Raw genomic sequence first — 18614 nt, 5'->3', positions numbered from 1 at the left:
AAATTTGTTAGTCTCACAGGTACTCCTGTTCTTTTTAAAATCAAGATGGATCACAAATACTGCTTTCCCCCTAGCTAGTAGGCCAGTAACCCTGTCAAAAAAGGAAATTAGGTTGGTTTGGTATGATTTGCTTCTGACAAATCAATTCTGGATATTATTTAACCACATTATCCTCTAAGTGTTTACAAATTGATTGTTTAATAACTTGCTGCAGTATTTTTCCGTGTATTAAAGTAAGGCTGACTGGTCTATAATTCCCCAAGTCCTCTTTGTCCCCCTTTTTAAAGATAGGAACTATGATTGCTCTTCTCTATTCTTCCAGGACCTCACCTATCCATGAATTCATGAAGATTACTAATGCTTCTGAGATTGCTTCAGCTAGTTCCTTAAGTACCCTAGGTTGAATTTCATAAGGCCCTGCCAACTTATCTAAACAATTAACCAGTTCTTTCCCTATTTTGGCTTGTGTTCCTTCCCCCTTGTTGTTAATATTAATTCTGCTGAGTATCTGGTCACCATTATCTTTTTTAGTGAAGACTAAAGCAAAACATGTATGAAACACCCCAGCCTTCTTGATGTCATCAGTTATCAGCTCTCTTTCCCCATTAAATAGAGGACCTATACTTTCTTTCCTCTTTCTCTTTCTCTTAAAGTTTTTTAAAATCTTCCTATTATTGCTTTTTATGTCCTGTTCTAGGTGTAACTCATTTTGTGCCTTAACCTTTCTGACTGTCCCTATATGCTTGTGCTATTCTTTTGTGCACCTGCTTAGCAATTTGTCCATATTTCCATTTTTGTAGGATCCCTTTTGACCCTTTCAGATCTTTAAAGACCTCCTCATGGAGCCCTATTGGCCTCTTACTGTTCTTTCTATATTTCCTTTGCATGATAGTTTGCAGTTGCATCTTTAATATTGTCTCCTTTGAAGTTACCATCTCCTTTGAACTCCTTTTTCCCCTTAGATTTTCTTCCCATGAGACTTTATCTACCAGATGTTTGTTTTTGTTAATCTGCTTTTTTGAACTCCATTGTCCTTATTCTCCTGTTCTTTCTCCTTCCTTTCTTTATAGTCATGAAGTCTATCATGTTATGATCATTTCCATCTAAATTGCCATCCGATTCACTACCAATTCTTCCCTTTTGTTCAGAATCAAGTCTAAAATGGCTGTTCCCCTAGTTACCTCCTTTCTGAAACAAAAAGGTGTCCCCAATACATTCCAAGAACTTACTGGAAATTTTGTGTTTTTCCCTATTACTTTTCCAACATATTGCTGGGTAGTTAAAGTCCTCCATTATTACCAGGTCTTGATTTTTCGATATTTTTTATTTGTTCTAGAAATTACTCATCCACCTCTTCTTCCTGATTTGGTAGTATCATGAGATAAACCCTATTTTAAACATCCTTTTATCTTTACAGAGAGACTCAACAGTTCTGCCTGTCATCTCCTCTGGACCTCATAACAAGTTTCTATATTCTTAATATATAGTGCACCACCACCTCCCTTCCTGAACAAGCTATACCCCTCTACACTAAGGTTCCAGTCATGAGAGTTATCCCAAGTTTCTCCGATGCCAATTAAATCATAGTTTAGCTTATGTACTAATACTTTCCATTCTTCCTGTTTATTCCCCATACTCTTTGCATTTATGTAATAGGCATCTAAGGTGTTCAACAGATTCTGCCCTCTTGTTGCTCCTATTATCCTATTGGCATTTTCCAAAATCTCATCCTCTGTTATGGTTACTTTTTATGTTTACCTGAGGGCTTTTGTTACATTACTATGGAATGTAATATTACTCACATATAAGTGCCTAGATCTGATCTCATACTGGTTTCCCATTGGTAACTCCGTCAGAGTTATTCCTGATTTACACCAATGTAAGTGAAAGAAAAATCAGCCCATCATGATTTGTCAGATAAGGCAGAAAGACAGACCTAGCTGAGGATACTAAAGCTTTAGACATCTTTGAGACTATCTCATTGATTTCAATGTGAGCAAGATTCAGGCATTTATGTTGTTAGTTTTTACATGGGAAGACAAATTTGAATGAAGACAAAAAGGAACCAAACCCCAAAGAAACATAGTGGAATGTCTCAGGAAGTGCTTTCCTGAAAATCATCTGACAAAACAGATTCAAGTGTGTTAAGTCACAGAATGTGGTCCTTTACAAAGTTATGCTGACAAGTGGTGTTACAGTACTAAGTCATATCCTGAAGAGTTGACAGTGTTCCTCCAGAATTTGCCCAGTGAGTCAAATATTTTGTAATTGGATTTGCCATTTCTCTACAATAGAAATTGGGTACTGAAGGGAGTGATTTTTGTTGTTGCCACTGTGTTTGGGTGTTTTTAAATCATCAAAACATTTATGTTAAGGACATGGTGTCGGGTTTTTTTTTTTTTTTTGAACACACAATGCACAAACTATCTTCAAAAATATCTATCTAACAGAACACTTAGAAAAAACTACAATTCAAATATAACATTTTCTTACTTTAGTCTGTAGATTGTACTTCAAGCATTGACATAATTGAATTTTTAGAGTCCAAGCATCTGTTTGCTAAATTGATTTCTTGATTTGAGATCTCTAAATAAAATTGCTATAGTTACGGAATGACTGTAAAAGTGAATGTAATTTGTCATAATATTCAATTTGCAGATAAAGATTTCAATTTTTCTTCAGCTTGGTAGCATCCAGCTGCAATTTGATTTAAATAGGGTTTGGTTTTATACTAGTGTAATCTGTGAAGGAGAGCAGGAGATAATTATTTATTCGTCAGTGTTAGAGATAAACACTATTTTTAATCAGAAGTTTAATCAGATGCATTAAACTTCTTACCCATATTTTAATATCTGCTGGCAAATGCTAAGTAATCCAAGGGGATTTGGGATTGAGCTCTTCTACAGGTATATCATAAACTCTGTGCATAATCTCTTTTGTGTGACTGCTATGATGTATTGCTCCAATTGTGATGCTGGCTTGGAACAACCTTTTAGTTTTCAGGCTTAAACTCCTTAAAACAAGCATTTGATATAATTGAAGCAACAGTTCTTTAATTACAGTATAAAAATACTGCTGATAATGAGCCAAAAATAGCATTACTTCTTTTTTATTAAAATCAGACAGTGTATATTACACAATAATAAATATAAAAAACTCCCCCAAGCAACCTCATTCGAATTAGATTATTCAAATTGCTTATTTCAGTCTGATGACACAGGCTGTCCTCTGCTTCTGCAAGCAGACAGTATGGCACCGGCATTGCTTGGGCTAGGGAAATGCAGAAGGAGGGGAGCACCTTTCTGGAACCTGTGTAAGCTCCCCCCTACTTGTTTCATGCAGAGCCCTACTGGGAATTCCAGCAGACTCCATTACACTAATTCAGCTGTCCTCTGTTAATTTCTTCTGATCTCTATTCATTTTTTTTTCAAATAGTCTCTGTTGGTTTCAGTTGAAAGACCAATAGTTCTAAGAACTAACAGGGCAGGATTATGGCAATGTTGGGCCCTATTTGGGCTGACCTGAATATAAGCCTGCTTTCAGCCTCAACCCCCTGCAACTCCCTCTACATCTACTCTATGTGCAGCAAGGATGCATAGGAGCTACTGTTAGGGTAGGGGAGCCACTATTCCCATAGAGCTCACTGTCTGTGGGGGAAGGACAGCACCCTCACAGAGCCATTGGCTTTGGCGATAGTCCTCTCAATGTCCCTCACCCACAAACAGAGCCGTCTACTCATGTGGCAGGAGTGGTATGGATGACATGTCTGTCCTATGACTGTTTGGATGGGGAAGGCAGTCTTCACAGAGCTCTCTGTTCAGGTGGAGGTTGAAAAGAATGGCAGTGGTATGCTACTGGATCCTGTTCTCCCGCATGTTGACAGAAAAAAGTACAATGGTGGCATCTGCCATTGAGGTAATCTGAGGGGGATAGAAGACTGTGGCTCAAACTGTGAGTGACAGGCCAATCTGTAGAGAAGTCCTACCCTTCCAGAACACCCAGGATCTTCGTCCTCATTTGCCCTCCCCAGAGCCACAGCAATGGCAAAAGAGGCAGTGGCCTTGGCTCGGTGGAAGACAAGCATCAGAGATAGGCACAGAAGCAGCCTCAGTTTCCCATCTAAAGTATGGGAGCATTAGCCTAACAACTCTGAGCCTAGGACTTAATCTAGTCTCAGGAACATATAGCCCCAGGAACCAGAAGATCAACAGACCCGTTGTTGTGTTCCAAAAAAATGTTGGCCAAATAGAACCAGTAGGAACATGTTGGAAAATATAATTTGGAATTTGGGTTGGAGGGGAGGGGCATAAAGGGCCAGCTACTTTATGCAGCATATTACCATAAAGAGCAACACCATCGCAAATGGCTGAGAGTAAATGTTTCTAAAGTACTTAAATGAAAGGGGCTTAGGGGCTTAACTCATTGAAAGTCAATGGGACTTAGAAACCTAAATGCGTAAGTCATGTTGAAAACAGGACATAAGTACTTTTGAAAATTTTTACCCAGAGTCCTCCCACCGAGCACTGTGGAATCTCCCTCCTGCAGGAGATACCAGGGAATGAGGGAGAGGTACTGAGCAGTGGTTTGGAGGGAAGGAGACTCTGGATGGGTAGTCCTTGCCTGAGGAGGATCTTAGGGACCTGAGCATTTATTAAAGTGATAACACACCTGGCTATGTGATAAAAATAACAAGAGGAACAAAATGTAAATAGTTGCACTAAAAGGCAATTGCATTTGATAGTGACTTGCTCCTTACAATATTAGTCTCCCTGAGTCCTCGTTATAGTCCCAAGAAGTGTCCTATGCCTTTCTTTATGTTTTGAAAAAGCAGTGGCCAAACAAGATTTCGAGGAGAAAGTGTCCCCTCTTACAACACCACACCATATTGTCTTTTACTAGTTTTCCAAATGTGCTTTCATTCTCAGCACCTCCACATGTAGGATTCAGTAGGAAGTGCAGCCTGACAACAAAGATGCTGATTCTTCTACCATATCTAACATTTAAATCAAGTCCTTTGGCTTTTGCTATTGTGACCAATTCTTTGTGTATTTTTAATGATGTTTTCAGGGAGAAGTAGGTAAGAAGTACCTGCAAAAATACATTTTGAGACATGGTTAGAAGGGGCCATTAACTCTTTTGCAGGGTTATGTTGTGCCTATCCTCTTTCTCCCTCTCTTTCTCCTAGTCATGCACTGTGATCCTGTCCCCACGGCTGGTATGCATGTTCTTGCAGTGGAGTGAAAGAGATGGAAGTTCTGGGCTCCAGCACACTGTAGTTGCTTGCACTGTCCTAAGCTGTAGAGCAGTGATTGAATACTAGGCCTCAGGAATGGTCTAAGTTTTGTTATCACATACACAGATGCAAATCCAGACAGCTGGAATCAAAGGAGCTACTTCAGATTTGTGCCTATTTAACTAAGGGTTGATTTGGACCCAGGTACATTAGTTATGGACCTACATAAATATTATACATATGCCAGGCCAATGTATATTGTGACATTTAAAATAAAGCATATGTTGCATCTAACTAAGATCTCAGAAATTAGATTTATTAGTAGGAAACAAAACATGACAGCAGTTAATGACCACTGTATGTATACAGAGATTGTGACACAGTTGCCAGACAATCATTCAGATATGGCGGAGTGCATCAACATTAGTCATTCTCAGGTTGGCGAAAGGCTTATCCATACTGGTATACCTCTCCTTAGAGGTGGCAGGATTCACTCTCTTGAGGAAGAGATGCATAAAAGTTATCCATACAATAGTTTTTTTAAAGAAAAAACAGAATGGCAAAATGGAAAACAGGAGAAATGGTGAAAATCTAGAAATATTATGCAAACATTTCATAAACTAAATGAGATAGGCCTCCTCAGCTTAGTTATAGAAAAAAAAGGAAAGATACCTTACATCTTTCAAAAACAATGTTCCTCTCTGACAACTCACAGGTCAGCCTGATAGCACCCTTTGAGTGATTCCACAATCCACCCATGACAGACATTGTATCACCCTATATTATACCAGATGATATCAAGCACTGCAAGGACACAGCACTTGAGAAGAGTAGAAGAAACTGTGTTCTTATTGAGGCAAAAGTTGCATTTAGGAAGGGTTAAGTAAACTCCATCTGGCTACACCTAGCTTTTACTCAGCCATTTCAGCTGGTCATAACACAGCAAAGGGCGGACTAGGTGCATGCAGATGAATGAGAGAATACAATGAGTTACAACAATATGCCATAAAAAATGGCACATTTACCTACTCATTCCTTATGTCTGCTTATCATAGGGAAGCCCTGGTTGAAACATATCTTCAATAGCTCTTGCCAGCTCTCTTGCCGGCTTCTCTCCAGAGGCAGAATTAAGGTTGTGGGCCAACTTGATTCTGTATTTCTTGGTTTTCAGAGGTTTAAATATATTCATATTCTGGAAGGTACAAGGCATGGCTGGTCAACCTTTACTCTGTGTTAACAAAGTTTTTGGCAGTTAATATTACAATTCACTTGCTCAGACTACCTTACAAATATTAACTAACTAATCCACACAATTCCCTTGGAAGGTAGATATTAGAGCTATTTGGGAAGTTTAGTCAAAAATTAAATTTCAGTGAAAAAAGTTGTAAACTTCTACAAAATGTCTAGTGCCTTTTTTGGGGGTGGGGTGGGGGGTTAGCTCTAATAAGCATAATAATCACTGAAGTGACTTACCTAAGGCCAAAAAGAAAGTTCAGTGGAGCCAAGATTAGAATTAAGGAATTCCTTATTCCCAATGCCATACTCATTCCACTAGATTGAGTGTGTTCCTTTTTCTAGTGTAGAATGCACAGTATTATTAAAAGAACTAAAGAGTAAAAAAGTTACATCAGACTATCCTTCACATAGGTTCCAAAAAGATAAAGCTATAATTAAAAAGCAGGAATAATAATGAAGAGGTTCTATCACACCAAACCTGCTGTAATTGGTCTCTATTTACCATCTTGGTAGAATTCAACAACAGAAGTAGTAAGAACTGGATTATTCATAGATTCCAAGTAACATCCCTGCTCTGTGATGATTCTGCATTTACAATTACATTGAGACTTATCCGTTAGACAATTTTTAATCCATTTAATGTGTGCTGTGTTCATTGTATATCTTTCTAGTTTTTCATCAAAATATTATGTGGTACCAAGTCAAACACCTTAAAGAAGTCTAAAAATATTATGTCAACATTACTACTTTTATCAACCAAACTTGTAACCTCATAAAAAGGGTATCAAGTTAGTTTGACAGATCTATTTTCCATAAACACTCGTTGATTTGTGTTAGTCACATTACCCTCTCAATTCTCGATTAATCAAGTCCCATATTAGCTGCTCAGTTATCTTGCAGGAATCAATGTCAGGCTGACATGCCTTTATTTATCTGGGACATCCCATTTACCCTTTCTAAAAACTGTCATAACATTAGCTTTCTTCCAGTCTTCTGGAACTTCCCCAGTGTTGCAAGAAATACTGAAAATCAACATTCATGGTCCAGCAAGTTCCTAAACTGGTTCTTTTAAAACTCTTAGATGCAAGTCATCAGGATCTGCTGATTTAAAAGTGTCTAACTTGACTAACTTCTGTTTAATATTCTTCAGCAATACTAGTGGAATGGAAAGAGTGTTATCATCATATAATGAGACTATATCATCCATCCAAAATACAGGACAAAACTATTGAACACTTTTGCCTTTTCTGAATTATTATTAACAACTCTACCAACTCCATTTACTAATGAACCTATATCTATCTATCTGTTGGCCATAGATTTCCCCTTGTGTCACTTTGATTCCCTTATCAATTTTCTATTATTCCTAACTTGTGATTTACATTCATTTTCATCAACTTCTCCTTTCTCCCATCTGTGTTGAGAGAGAGAATGCACTGTCTTCATTTTTCCATTAAAGCAGGTCAGTTTTTAACCAGTATGACCTTCTTCCTCAGTTATGGGATTGTGGCTTTTTGGCCATCTAGTAGGGTGTCCACCATTTGGCACACAGGGAAAGAATTAATAATTTCACACCTATTATTGCACAGATGTGTTTTTTTCCTTAAAAAAAAAAAAACAGTTACAAAGAAAAACAACAAACCATACACATTAATTATATAGTTTGATCCATATATGAGTCATCCCTTGGGAATTACAGAAATAATAAAGATAACATTTCAAATAAATTCCATACTTACTGGTTGAATCCTAAGTCGCTGGTGGTATACAGTAGCATGTTTGCTGAGGTAATCTTTTTTCAAAGAAACATATAACAGCTTACATTTTAATATAGTAAAATTATCACTAGCTTGTCATATAAAAGACATATAATCAAATACCAGATGCATAGCTGAAGTTGTGAAGGTATTCTAACTCTTCAAGTCTTCTACTGAAGTAGCTTCTTCTAAAAAATATTTACAAACCCCCTTTTCCTCAAAACCTACTAAGAAAAAAATAAAGGTTATCAAGAACTCAGAAAGTTTACAAATAAAGATACATTTCACTACACTGATAGCAATATACACAACAGATGTAAACTGAATATTATGTGGTTATACCTATCCGCCAGATGAAATATTTAATTCAAGAAGTTGTTCTAATAAAATTTTACCTGAACCTTAATATTTTCATTATAAAAGACATATGAGTTGTCCATATTTTGTTTTTGTTGTTTATTTCTTGCCTTAATCTCCTCCCCAAACGCAATAAAGAATATTTTCTCCCATTTTAGATAGCAGTGCAATGTAACATGTAATATTCTGTGTAATGAAATAACATGGATATGATTTATAATATGCTACTGCCACTGGCTGATGTAGCAGGTTTGTCTGTTCAGTCAGCAGACCTAGTGGTCAGGCCCTGCTGTTCCAGTCTCTCTTTCAGTTCATTGTGCCCAGGACTCCCTGAATGGGGGTCAGCTTGGTTAGTTTCCTTGACAGTAACCTTCTAGTCCAGCCCATACTAGGGCTAGGCATTGGGTAATTTGGAGTGGGTAGGGGGACAGAGGCCCTCCCACTCTACCAGATCCTGGCCCAGGGCCCTGTAACTGTGACAGCACAGTTTGGCCTTCACTCAGCTCACTTCCTGCACACCTTTCCCTGGGCCACTTCCTACCCATCCAATGCCTCAGTTTGTAGCATGTTATTTATTTATAGTCCTTTGCAGCCTCGTAGTCTTAGGGCTGTTGGAGAGAACCTTCTGCTTCCCCCATCCGTGGTCCTCCCTATCCCTTGGATGATGAGGGGACTCCAAGGCATCCTTGGAAAGAGCGTCTTCTTCTCCAGGCTGTGCTCCTCCTGGAAATGACTTCTCTCCTCCCTGAGCCTGTGCTGCTGTAGCTCTCTTTATCCTGCTCCTTTCCTCAGGAGCATGCTTTGCCATGTCTGAGGAACAGAGCTTTCCTGTATTGCTCCATCCTTTCCCCTGCCTCAACTACAGTGTGAGGTTTATAAACTCCTTCAGAGCTGGGTTAAACCTCAGTGAAGCTAGTAGGTTAACAGTTGCCTTTCATTCTGGATAAATGTAAAAAGCAAAGGAGTTCCTTTTTAGAACCAGGTAGCTGAAGCAACAGGAGCACCGTCCAAAACACAGAGACATGGCTAAGCTTGAGAAAAAGCTGAGCCACGAGACTCAAAGTGCTTCCCTGAGGACTGATATTGCAAAAGCTAAGGCTAGGGCATTGATTTGTGGATCTGTGTGCATCCATGTGTTTGAGGGAGGCCGTGAGAAACACCTCAGAAACAGACATAAAGAAGGAACAGAAAGCCAAGGAGACAGCCAGGAGAAGCACTGGAAGCATGGCCCTAAGAAAAAGCCTAGCGAGAGAAGTTTTTGGGTACTGTGCTAGCTGAAAAAAGTTTCTTTGCTCACAGCTCCAAGCCTGTCTCCTGTAGTTTGATTCTTATTGTGTTCAGAGAAATTTGGACTTGTCCCATTCTTTATAAATAAACAGGATTGCATCAAAGAAATACCTGACTCCATCATCAATTTTTCCTACTTGTGGAAACAATCCTAGTGGAAACGAACCTAACAACTCAGGTCAAAAAAGGGGCAACACTACCATGATAGGAATATAGGAAATTTGAAACCTGATCCAACTAGTGATACATCTAAAATAGTATGCTGTTTCTGGCTATTTGTGGAGAAGAAAGGAGTAGAACCCTGTGATGGTCCTTGGGGCACCCAGGACTGTAAGCCACCTTCTTACCCCTTTCTCCAGCATGAGGAAGTCTTGCCTGTGCCTAGCTGGTTGTCGGCTCCCTGACACAACCAGCCTTGCACTCTCCTCTGGTCTATGGCACCCTTGTCTTCATCTTGCAGGTTACCAATAGGTGCACCCTAGTCCCCCTGGAATCTTTCCCCTGTGATATCTAGCCCCTGACACTACTAACTCACAGATATTCCAGATCCTCTGCCCCCAAAGCTGCAGTGTACACCAGTTCATCTGTTTTACCTTAATCCATCACTCCTGCATTACACATAGCATGTGAGAGCACTTACAATAAAAAATAGGTTTATTTTAAAAATAATAGAGATTTAACGAGAAACAAGAGAGAGTGGTAGAAACAAATGGTTATAACACACACAAAAAATCTTAAAATGTGAACCTGGGTCTACATTATCAATAGTTACCTTTCCTAGCTAATAAAGTAAAAATCCCCCCCCCCCCCAAGTTCCATCCATTGCAGAGCTGGCTGGTATCACAAGAACCAGGATCTCAATGTTCATGAAAACACCCTACTCCACAGGGGGGTTACTAAGTGAATAGATCCAGAGATCCTTTCTCTCCTCTGTATTTTACTAAAACAGTCTTTTGCTTCTGTTTACAGACAGGGCAAACCCCTGTCTTATTGTAAAAATTCCTTTTTTTTTTTTTAACTTTAAGAGGTTTTGATTGCTTGCAGTTTCCTCTGTTGGTTTTCCATTCAAAGTTTTAGTATTGTGCAAGGCGAAGCAAATGAGCCTTGCAATGCATCACGAGCTAACCATAGTGGGTAACAACTCTCTTCTGCCTGAATGGGTTATCACTGATACACTTTATGCCCTCGTGACTATTTTTTACTCCAAGTCCTTTCAATACAAATACTTAAATAATACCCATACATGTATTTCACAATTGTTATGAATCTCTGTATATACATTACATTGGGGTTCCCAAACTGTGGTATGTGGACCCTTGGGAGCATGCAAGACATCTCTGAAGGCACATGGGATAAATTGTGTAATGGTGGATTTCATGTATTAATTTCTTTATTTATTGAATTTTCATAATTTTCATAAGCTTTATAATACTTTGGGAATTTGTTATATAAAATACAGTAGTTAATTTACTTCAAGATATACCAATGAGAAGACAGTTACACAAAGATGCTGACATACAGAGCCCTCACTTCCAATCACTATCCAGCATGGGTTCAGTTGCCCAGCAACTGTTCAGTGTAACTGAGCTCAGAATTTAGGGTTTTCCTTTCAGTTGTATATGTTGCACTATAACTATATCTGTACATAACAGTGAAACATGGATAGTTGGCTAAAGACAGTTAGTGTTAAGAAGAACACACAAAGTATGAGTCATGAGAAGTGTAGGCAGCTGGTAGCTCTGGAAGGGTGTATGCAATAAGAAAAGTTGGGGAACCTCTGCATTACTCTCCATAATAAATATCCTGTAAGATGTTTAGTGTAGTGAAAGTTTGGTGTAGTGAGTTTTTCAGGTTTGAAGGAGAGTTGTTTCCAAAGAAGGGGGACTTTTGATAAGTAGCCTCTGTGTCACAAACTCCAGAAATAGACTATTGTGCAATATGATGTCCTTGGGGTAAATTTCTTCCTAATCCATAACAAGTTAATCACCACAGCCCCCTAAAAAGTTTCAGCCTGTCTAGTATTACTGCAGTTGATATTCCTATTATTCTTATCAATGTAATAGGTGCAATCCAACCTAAGTATGGGGCAACATGTAGCCGCACCGTTTGAAGAGTAGGGCAGAGACCAGACTATTATGTTGAAATGTACAATCTGGTCCCTATTTCCCTCTTGCTCCATGTGGAAATTATCTGTGTAAGCCCTTTTGCTTATCCATCCAAACCCTTCCTAAATACAACCTCCACTTGACAATAAATTGGATTTTGTTTCTTTTTTTTTCTCATAAAAGAGGATCATTTATGAGTTCAAAACCACTCACTGTTAAAAATCTCACACTTTTTTTTTTTAAACTGGACTAATATTTTTACATATTTAGTGAACGGTATGCAACACCTGAAACCAAGAACAATGTTTATCCCCCTTAAATTGAAGGTTTGCAATGGAAGTAATTACAGCATACTGTAGATACAATACTATTCTATGAGTATCATAGCCATCATCTCAAATAAGAAATACAGGAGAAATGTATTAATTATGTTCTTTCAGTTGTCTGTCATTGATGGCTAGCTGTTGAGTGCCTTCTTAATGGGTGAGCAATAGTAAGTAACATAGTATTATTCTGTATACTTATTAAGTTGATGTGTATACATACAGTGTTTGTCAGATGAGTTTACTAACAAACTTCGATTTCCTTCTGCTTGAAATACTAGTTTATAACATGCTTGAAGGAGACTATTAAACTGGATGGGTAAGATGGGTAGCATCAGAATGGATGGGTGAAACACAAGCTAATGTGTAGCCAGAAGCAGGTTAAGCCAGAAGTAGCCTAAGCACAAGCTGAACACCTGTCAGTTGATTTAAGTCATGATTGAAATAATTTTCTTTATGAATTATCTCAAAAGGCCACATGGTTTTGATTTTGTTCAGCATGTTTTTCCTTTGCTATGAAATACAGTACAATGAACTGTATATGTTAGATTCCAATGGCTTCTTTGCCCAAATTGAGAGAGATTGTAAATCACACATCAGTGAGGGTGAAATTCACCCTCTGTGAAGAAAAGCCCAAGGCCTATGCACTACTTAAGTCCTCTGTAAGCTTTATTTTTGGAGCTAAAGTGTACCTTTTTCTGGCCTTCTCACATGCCTTGAAATTAATCCTTATTGAGTGTTAAGGAATATGAGAGGGAGATTTTCAAAGGTACAAAGTGGGTAGGCATCCAACTCCCACTGAAAGTTGATGGCAATGGAGCACCTAACTCCAATTCCTTCCTTTCAAAATCTCCCCTATGATACTACAGCTTTGATATGGAAGAAACAGAAGAATGTGCATGAATGTAAAAGCTAAAACATACAACTCTTTATATCTTCCTACTAGCACTTTTTCTTTTCTTCTCGTCCCTCAGCATGTAAAATTTCTTCAACTTAAATTCCTTTACACCCACCTAAAAATGTGACACTTTGCATTATAAGTGAGAGACATTTCAGTTTCTTTCCAAGTAATTCAGCCTTGTGCGATTCCATTCCTTCAGGGCAAGCATGTGTCCCCAACCCCAGGCCAGGTCAAGTGTCTTTAGTTTGTGTTGGTATTCATTACTATTATTATTAATATCATCATGCTTAAGGGTAGGTGAATAGATGTGCCTGGGTAGGTAAGGACACATGACAGTTGTTCATGGTTAAATGGATGTATAGCCAGATGTGTCGTCACTGCTGGAAACCTCCCTTATATTCTAAGAACTGACGGACATGGAGTCAGCTCATAAAACAATTTTTTTCTCATACCTAGATAACCCCATAGCCCCCAGAGACTGGGTTTACGAGTAAGGCTTTAACAAGTGTGTGTGGCCAAGTATTGCAGAATCCTTTATTTCACCTCAGAGAGGATGGCCATTCTCAGTCAAGCATTGCACTTTATTTCAAACTGACAGTTCTGTTAATTCTGTCAATGCAGGATCCACTCACAACAAATGATAATAGCATACATCTTGTGCAAAGACTTGGCTTACCTAAAGAATATTTTGTGTGATCAGTTAAACTGACTGGTGGAACCCAAGGGCTTCCAGGCTATATTTTCCTTTCGTCCGTTTAATTGAAAATATGAAATGTCAGAGGAGGTAGAATCGGATGAGACAGTTAATTTCTATTGATCAGGAAAGAAGAGATGTGCACATTTTAGCTGCTTCTTCTTACCACGCTAGCTCCTTTGGCATTTTTAGCAGGATGATTTTGTTGTGATAGGAGGGAGGGAATGAGGAGGTTAAAAACAACTGTAGGCAATCCTCCATTTTAGCTGTCAGTCATTAGGATCACCCAGGCTACTTATTCACCCTTCAGGCAGTTCAGTAACTACAGCTCAAAATGAGCACTGTCTAAGCAGAAATGTACAATTATTCCAATCAAATTATTGCTGGTCTACACAATACAATTATCCAGCTTAATTTGGAGGATGAATTAATTGAAGGGTGATTTTCTTTTTTGCATAGATGGTCCCTCTGAAGGGATTTCATAAAAAGGAAATTGAATGCAGACTTTTATACCTTTGAATCCCTAATAAAATACCTCTCTTTTTTAATCAGAAGTTGCCTTTCTTCTGGTTCTTCTCTTTTAGGAATAGAAGATTTTTTAATCGTAAAAATTATCTGTTAGATTAACATAGAATCAATATTTGTAAGGGGCTGGGGAAGTGCTACTTTGTAAAAGCTTTTCTTTTTTTTTTCCTTCCACAGATGAATATTGATTGAAAGGAGGTTTCAGTATGAATTGTTATACTTGGCTATCTCTTCTGCTAACACTTGGTCAGCTACGGCCTTGCCTTCCAAGTATGCAGAACCATAACACCCACAAAATGAAGCAACCTTTTGCAACACTTCAGAGAGTCAAACGTGGCTGGGTATGGAGCCAGTTTTTTGTGCTGGAAGAACAGATTTTAACAGAGCCTTTGTGTGTTGGCCAGGTACGTTCTGTGGGAGGTACGGCAACATAGAGTGCAACATTTTGACTTAACAAGTTGATTAACAACTGTTTGCATCATATAAATCTGGCCATCGACAGAGCAATCACCTCCAGAGATTTGGAAGTCTGTGCTCAGAGGCAGGAGGGAAAGTGCATTGGCCGAAAGGTTTGTCAGATGTCTGCACATTTCCCCTTATTATGGTCCTAATCTTACAATCAGGAAGATCATTGCAGGGTCGGAGCCCTACATATACCAGGCTTTTACCAGTGCTACAATATAAGTCCTTAATCTTCCTCAACACCAAATTCATTATGCAATTAAAAGTAAAATCACACACAGTAGATGTTGTCATCAGACTTTAAATTTTCCTTTTATCTTCTGAATGAAAGCTAAGGACTCATTTATCAACATCTGGCAATTTGCTTATGCTATTTTTGGCACTGTATGAAAGCAGCCATACTGAGTGCAATGCAGTTTACAAACAGTATTTAGCATGATTTTCTATTACACTAAGTAGCAGGTGATTTACCCCTCATTAATTTTTAATGAAGCAGTTTAATACTAAATCCTTTTACCATTGAGAAGCTATAGGAACCTGCATGGTTCATTAGATTAATGTAGCTTTAGCACAATGAGCAATTATTTTTCAACCTCTTTTAAAATTGTGCATTAAGATAATTTTCTAAATGAGATCTCCCTCTCTGCTTATTTATTTTTATTAATTATTATTATTATTATTATTATTAATAATTTATTTATTTAGTTGCTCTTTTTTTTTCAACCAGAAATAACTATAATCTCTAGATCTGGTGTCCTTTTCTGTAAGGCACTTTCTAGATGAATGAACTGAAATAACTTTAACCACTAATTAACTAGCACTAAAATTTAATTGGGCCCAGAGGGTGAAGTGCTCAAAATTCATTAATTACTTTTTCACAGCCCTTTCAAAGTAACTAATGTAGAAGTATGATGTCTCACTTCTAAAGGAGCAAGTGTAGATACAGCATATGCTTTTGTGGCTAGGAATTTAGTTTCATGCCAAAGAAATGCTATGATTTCCCTGACCCTTAATATAATTCTTATATTCTTTCCTTCTTGTTCTTCACAGTAATACAGGTAAATTGATATGGAATTGTAATTGAGGATTATGATTAACTTATTGCTGTTTAAATCAGCCACATTTACTTGTGATGTTCCACCAAGAAGCACATGTTCTGTTATCAGTAGGGAAGTGACAATCTAAGATCAGCCAGTGTCTTTTTAGTAAATAAGGCCCTGCAGGGAACTGAATCAACAAGAGTCCAAAAACAGACTGTCTCTGTTATTAACTGTCACTTGTTCCAGCTCACAACTCCCCTACACACTCTGATTATACAATCAGATCTTATGATTCTACAACTTCAATTTTAAATCAGTCCCTCCTAGATTTGCAAATGTAAATAAATCTTATGAATCCCTTTGCAGTGATCACATATGTGAAAAGGTATGTCTCCATCAACATCACATTTGGAATTATTTTGGGGCTGTTCTATGGCCTGTCTTATACAGAGGTCAGACTAGATGATCACAATGGTCCCTTCTGGCCTTGGAATCTATGTATCTATAACCCCAGATATATTCTTAAACCAAGTACATAAAACCTTTTGGGCCTAATTCTCATTTGTAATACAGGACCGTTTACTTTGCTGTTATGCCTCTCTGACTTAATACAATTTACACTCACTCTAAGGTCCTTTTACATCACCAGGGTAGCACAAAGAGTTCTTAGTGTAAATAAGAATTAGGTCCTTTGTATGGATCTGCAATAAATGTTCAATATAAAAAGTCTCCTCTTTTTATGTAATATGGTCATGTCACCTAATACAATCTTTTGGTTACAAGGATGGTAGCACAACATTGGTTAAGAGACCAATGACCAATGAGACCAGCTGATTGTTTTACAGCTGATTTTTCTAAATGCTGTAAAATCCACCTGCTTACATGGTTTGTCTTGAAAATCAGTGCATTCAATGGGCATCTGGGGGTGATGTTAGTGGTAGAGCTGGTTGGAACATTTTCATTGAAATTTAACTTCACAGAAGCTGAAGAATTTCATAGCAATATTCTGGTTTTGATTAACTATTTGTTGGGAATGCGGGAGGAGAAGAGAGAAAAAGAGTCTCTCACACTCTATAGCTTGGTAGATACGGTACTAGCCTGGGATGTAAGAAATCTAGGTCCAAGTCTCTATAAGGCTAATACTGATCTGGGATGAAGGATTCTGCTCAGAAACAGGCAGAACAGGCACTTAAAACTGGGTCTTCCATATCTCAAACCGTTATCCTAACCACTTGGACATATACATATGTACTGAATCAACAAGATCTGGTTGTGGTCCAAAACCAGACATTTTGAACCAATTACATTTCATAAAAAAATATATAAAAAGTCTCGGTTTTGTTCCAAGGTGGAATGAAAACAAATTGTGAAACCTCAAAAGTTGCCACAAAACAAAATGTTCATCCTCTGATCATCTCTAGTTAATGGTCTAAATGTGAGGTTATTTAAGCAAGATACAGCCCCATTAAAAATAATCACATGGCATCAACATGTTTTGGTTCTTATAACACACCTGGAGCTCAAACTATTATGCTGATCTTCTTCAAACTGATATCACCTACTCAGGACGGATCTCAGTTAGTGTCTGGCACCTAGTTGTGGGGAAGCAAGTGTCCTTGTGGGGAAGCAATATTTTAAAAAGTCATTCCAGGTAAAAGTTGGGTCTACATTGTGGCTAGAGCCAAGATGATGCTCCAGAGTTATTTGCACATGTGCAGCAGTGCTATTATTCTGTTGCAAGTTAGTGTTTGTAGGTAACCTGATCTCAAAGTAAGTGTGTGGCTCAAGGTGACCTGCCGTACTCATTGAACCTGAGCAACTACCTTGAAACCTATTCCATATGCAAGGCCAGTTAGACCAGCAGAACTGCAGGGTCACAATGTGTGGATGAGATGGTGGTGTTTAGAGGAGGGATTTGTGTTTATTAGGAACTGGGGAACCTTTGGGGAAAACAGGATCTTATTCAGGAAGGATGGGCTCCACCTAAACCTAAATGGAACCAGATTACTTGAATGTAAATTTTAAATGGTCATAATGGAGTTTTTAAATTAGCGGCTGGAGTACAGCCAACAGGTACAGGCGAGCACACATTTCTGACAGAGACATCCATTAGGGGATGGCGTATTAAGGGGATACTATATATCTGAGTAAAGAGAAGAGGACAGAAGCTGATAAAGTACAGGAAGGAACCTGAAGAGAAACTGTCAAATGAAAAAGAGTCCCACTCAGTTATATCACAATAAGGCAGACTACTAGATATTGACAATTTTTAAGTGCTTGTATGCAAATAGTGGAAGTCTAAATACTAAAATGGGATAAACTTGAGTGCCTGATGTTAAATGAGGATATTGATATAATAAGCATAATAGAAACTTAGTGGAACAATTGTAATCAATGGGTCACAGTAATTCCAGGGTACAAAATATATAGGAAGGACAGAGTAGGGTCATGCTGGTGGGGGAGTGGCACTATATGTGAAAGAAAGCATCGAGTTAAAAGTTGAAAAACCTTAAATGAAACAAAGTGTACCATATAATCGCTATGGATGGAAATCACACGCTAGAGTAATAAGAGTATAGCACTACAAATATGACAGGGGATGCATCAATCAATAATTATCCTGTTCTGTTCAATCCTGCTGAAGCATCTGGCACTTGTAACTGTCAGAAGACAGGATACTGGGCTAGATGGACT

The 18614-nt window shown here is 38.2% G+C and overlaps 1 protein-coding gene across 7 annotated transcripts in view; it reads left to right on the top strand.

Moving 5' to 3' along the window:
- The window catches only part of LOC140906869 (cadherin-19), a 169265-nt gene that overhangs the window by 98112 nt on the left and 52539 nt on the right, over positions 1-18614 (top strand). For all 7 annotated transcript variants that reach the window (XM_073331700.1, XM_073331701.1, XM_073331697.1 and 4 more), the window contains one exon: positions 14596-14822. In XM_073331700.1, coding sequence (XP_073187801.1) covers positions 14625-14822 — 198 coding nt within the window. In that variant the 5' untranslated portion in view covers positions 14596-14624. The remainder of the gene's footprint in view (positions 1-14595; positions 14823-18614) is intronic.

Source organism: Lepidochelys kempii, chromosome 2, assembly GCF_965140285.1.
Source record: "Lepidochelys kempii isolate rLepKem1 chromosome 2, rLepKem1.hap1, whole genome shotgun sequence".
In the NCBI taxonomy this organism is placed as follows: domain Eukaryota; kingdom Metazoa; phylum Chordata; order Testudines; family Cheloniidae; genus Lepidochelys; species Lepidochelys kempii.
Note: the sequence above shows the minus strand (reverse complement) of the source record. Positions and strands in the feature narration are given on the sequence as shown.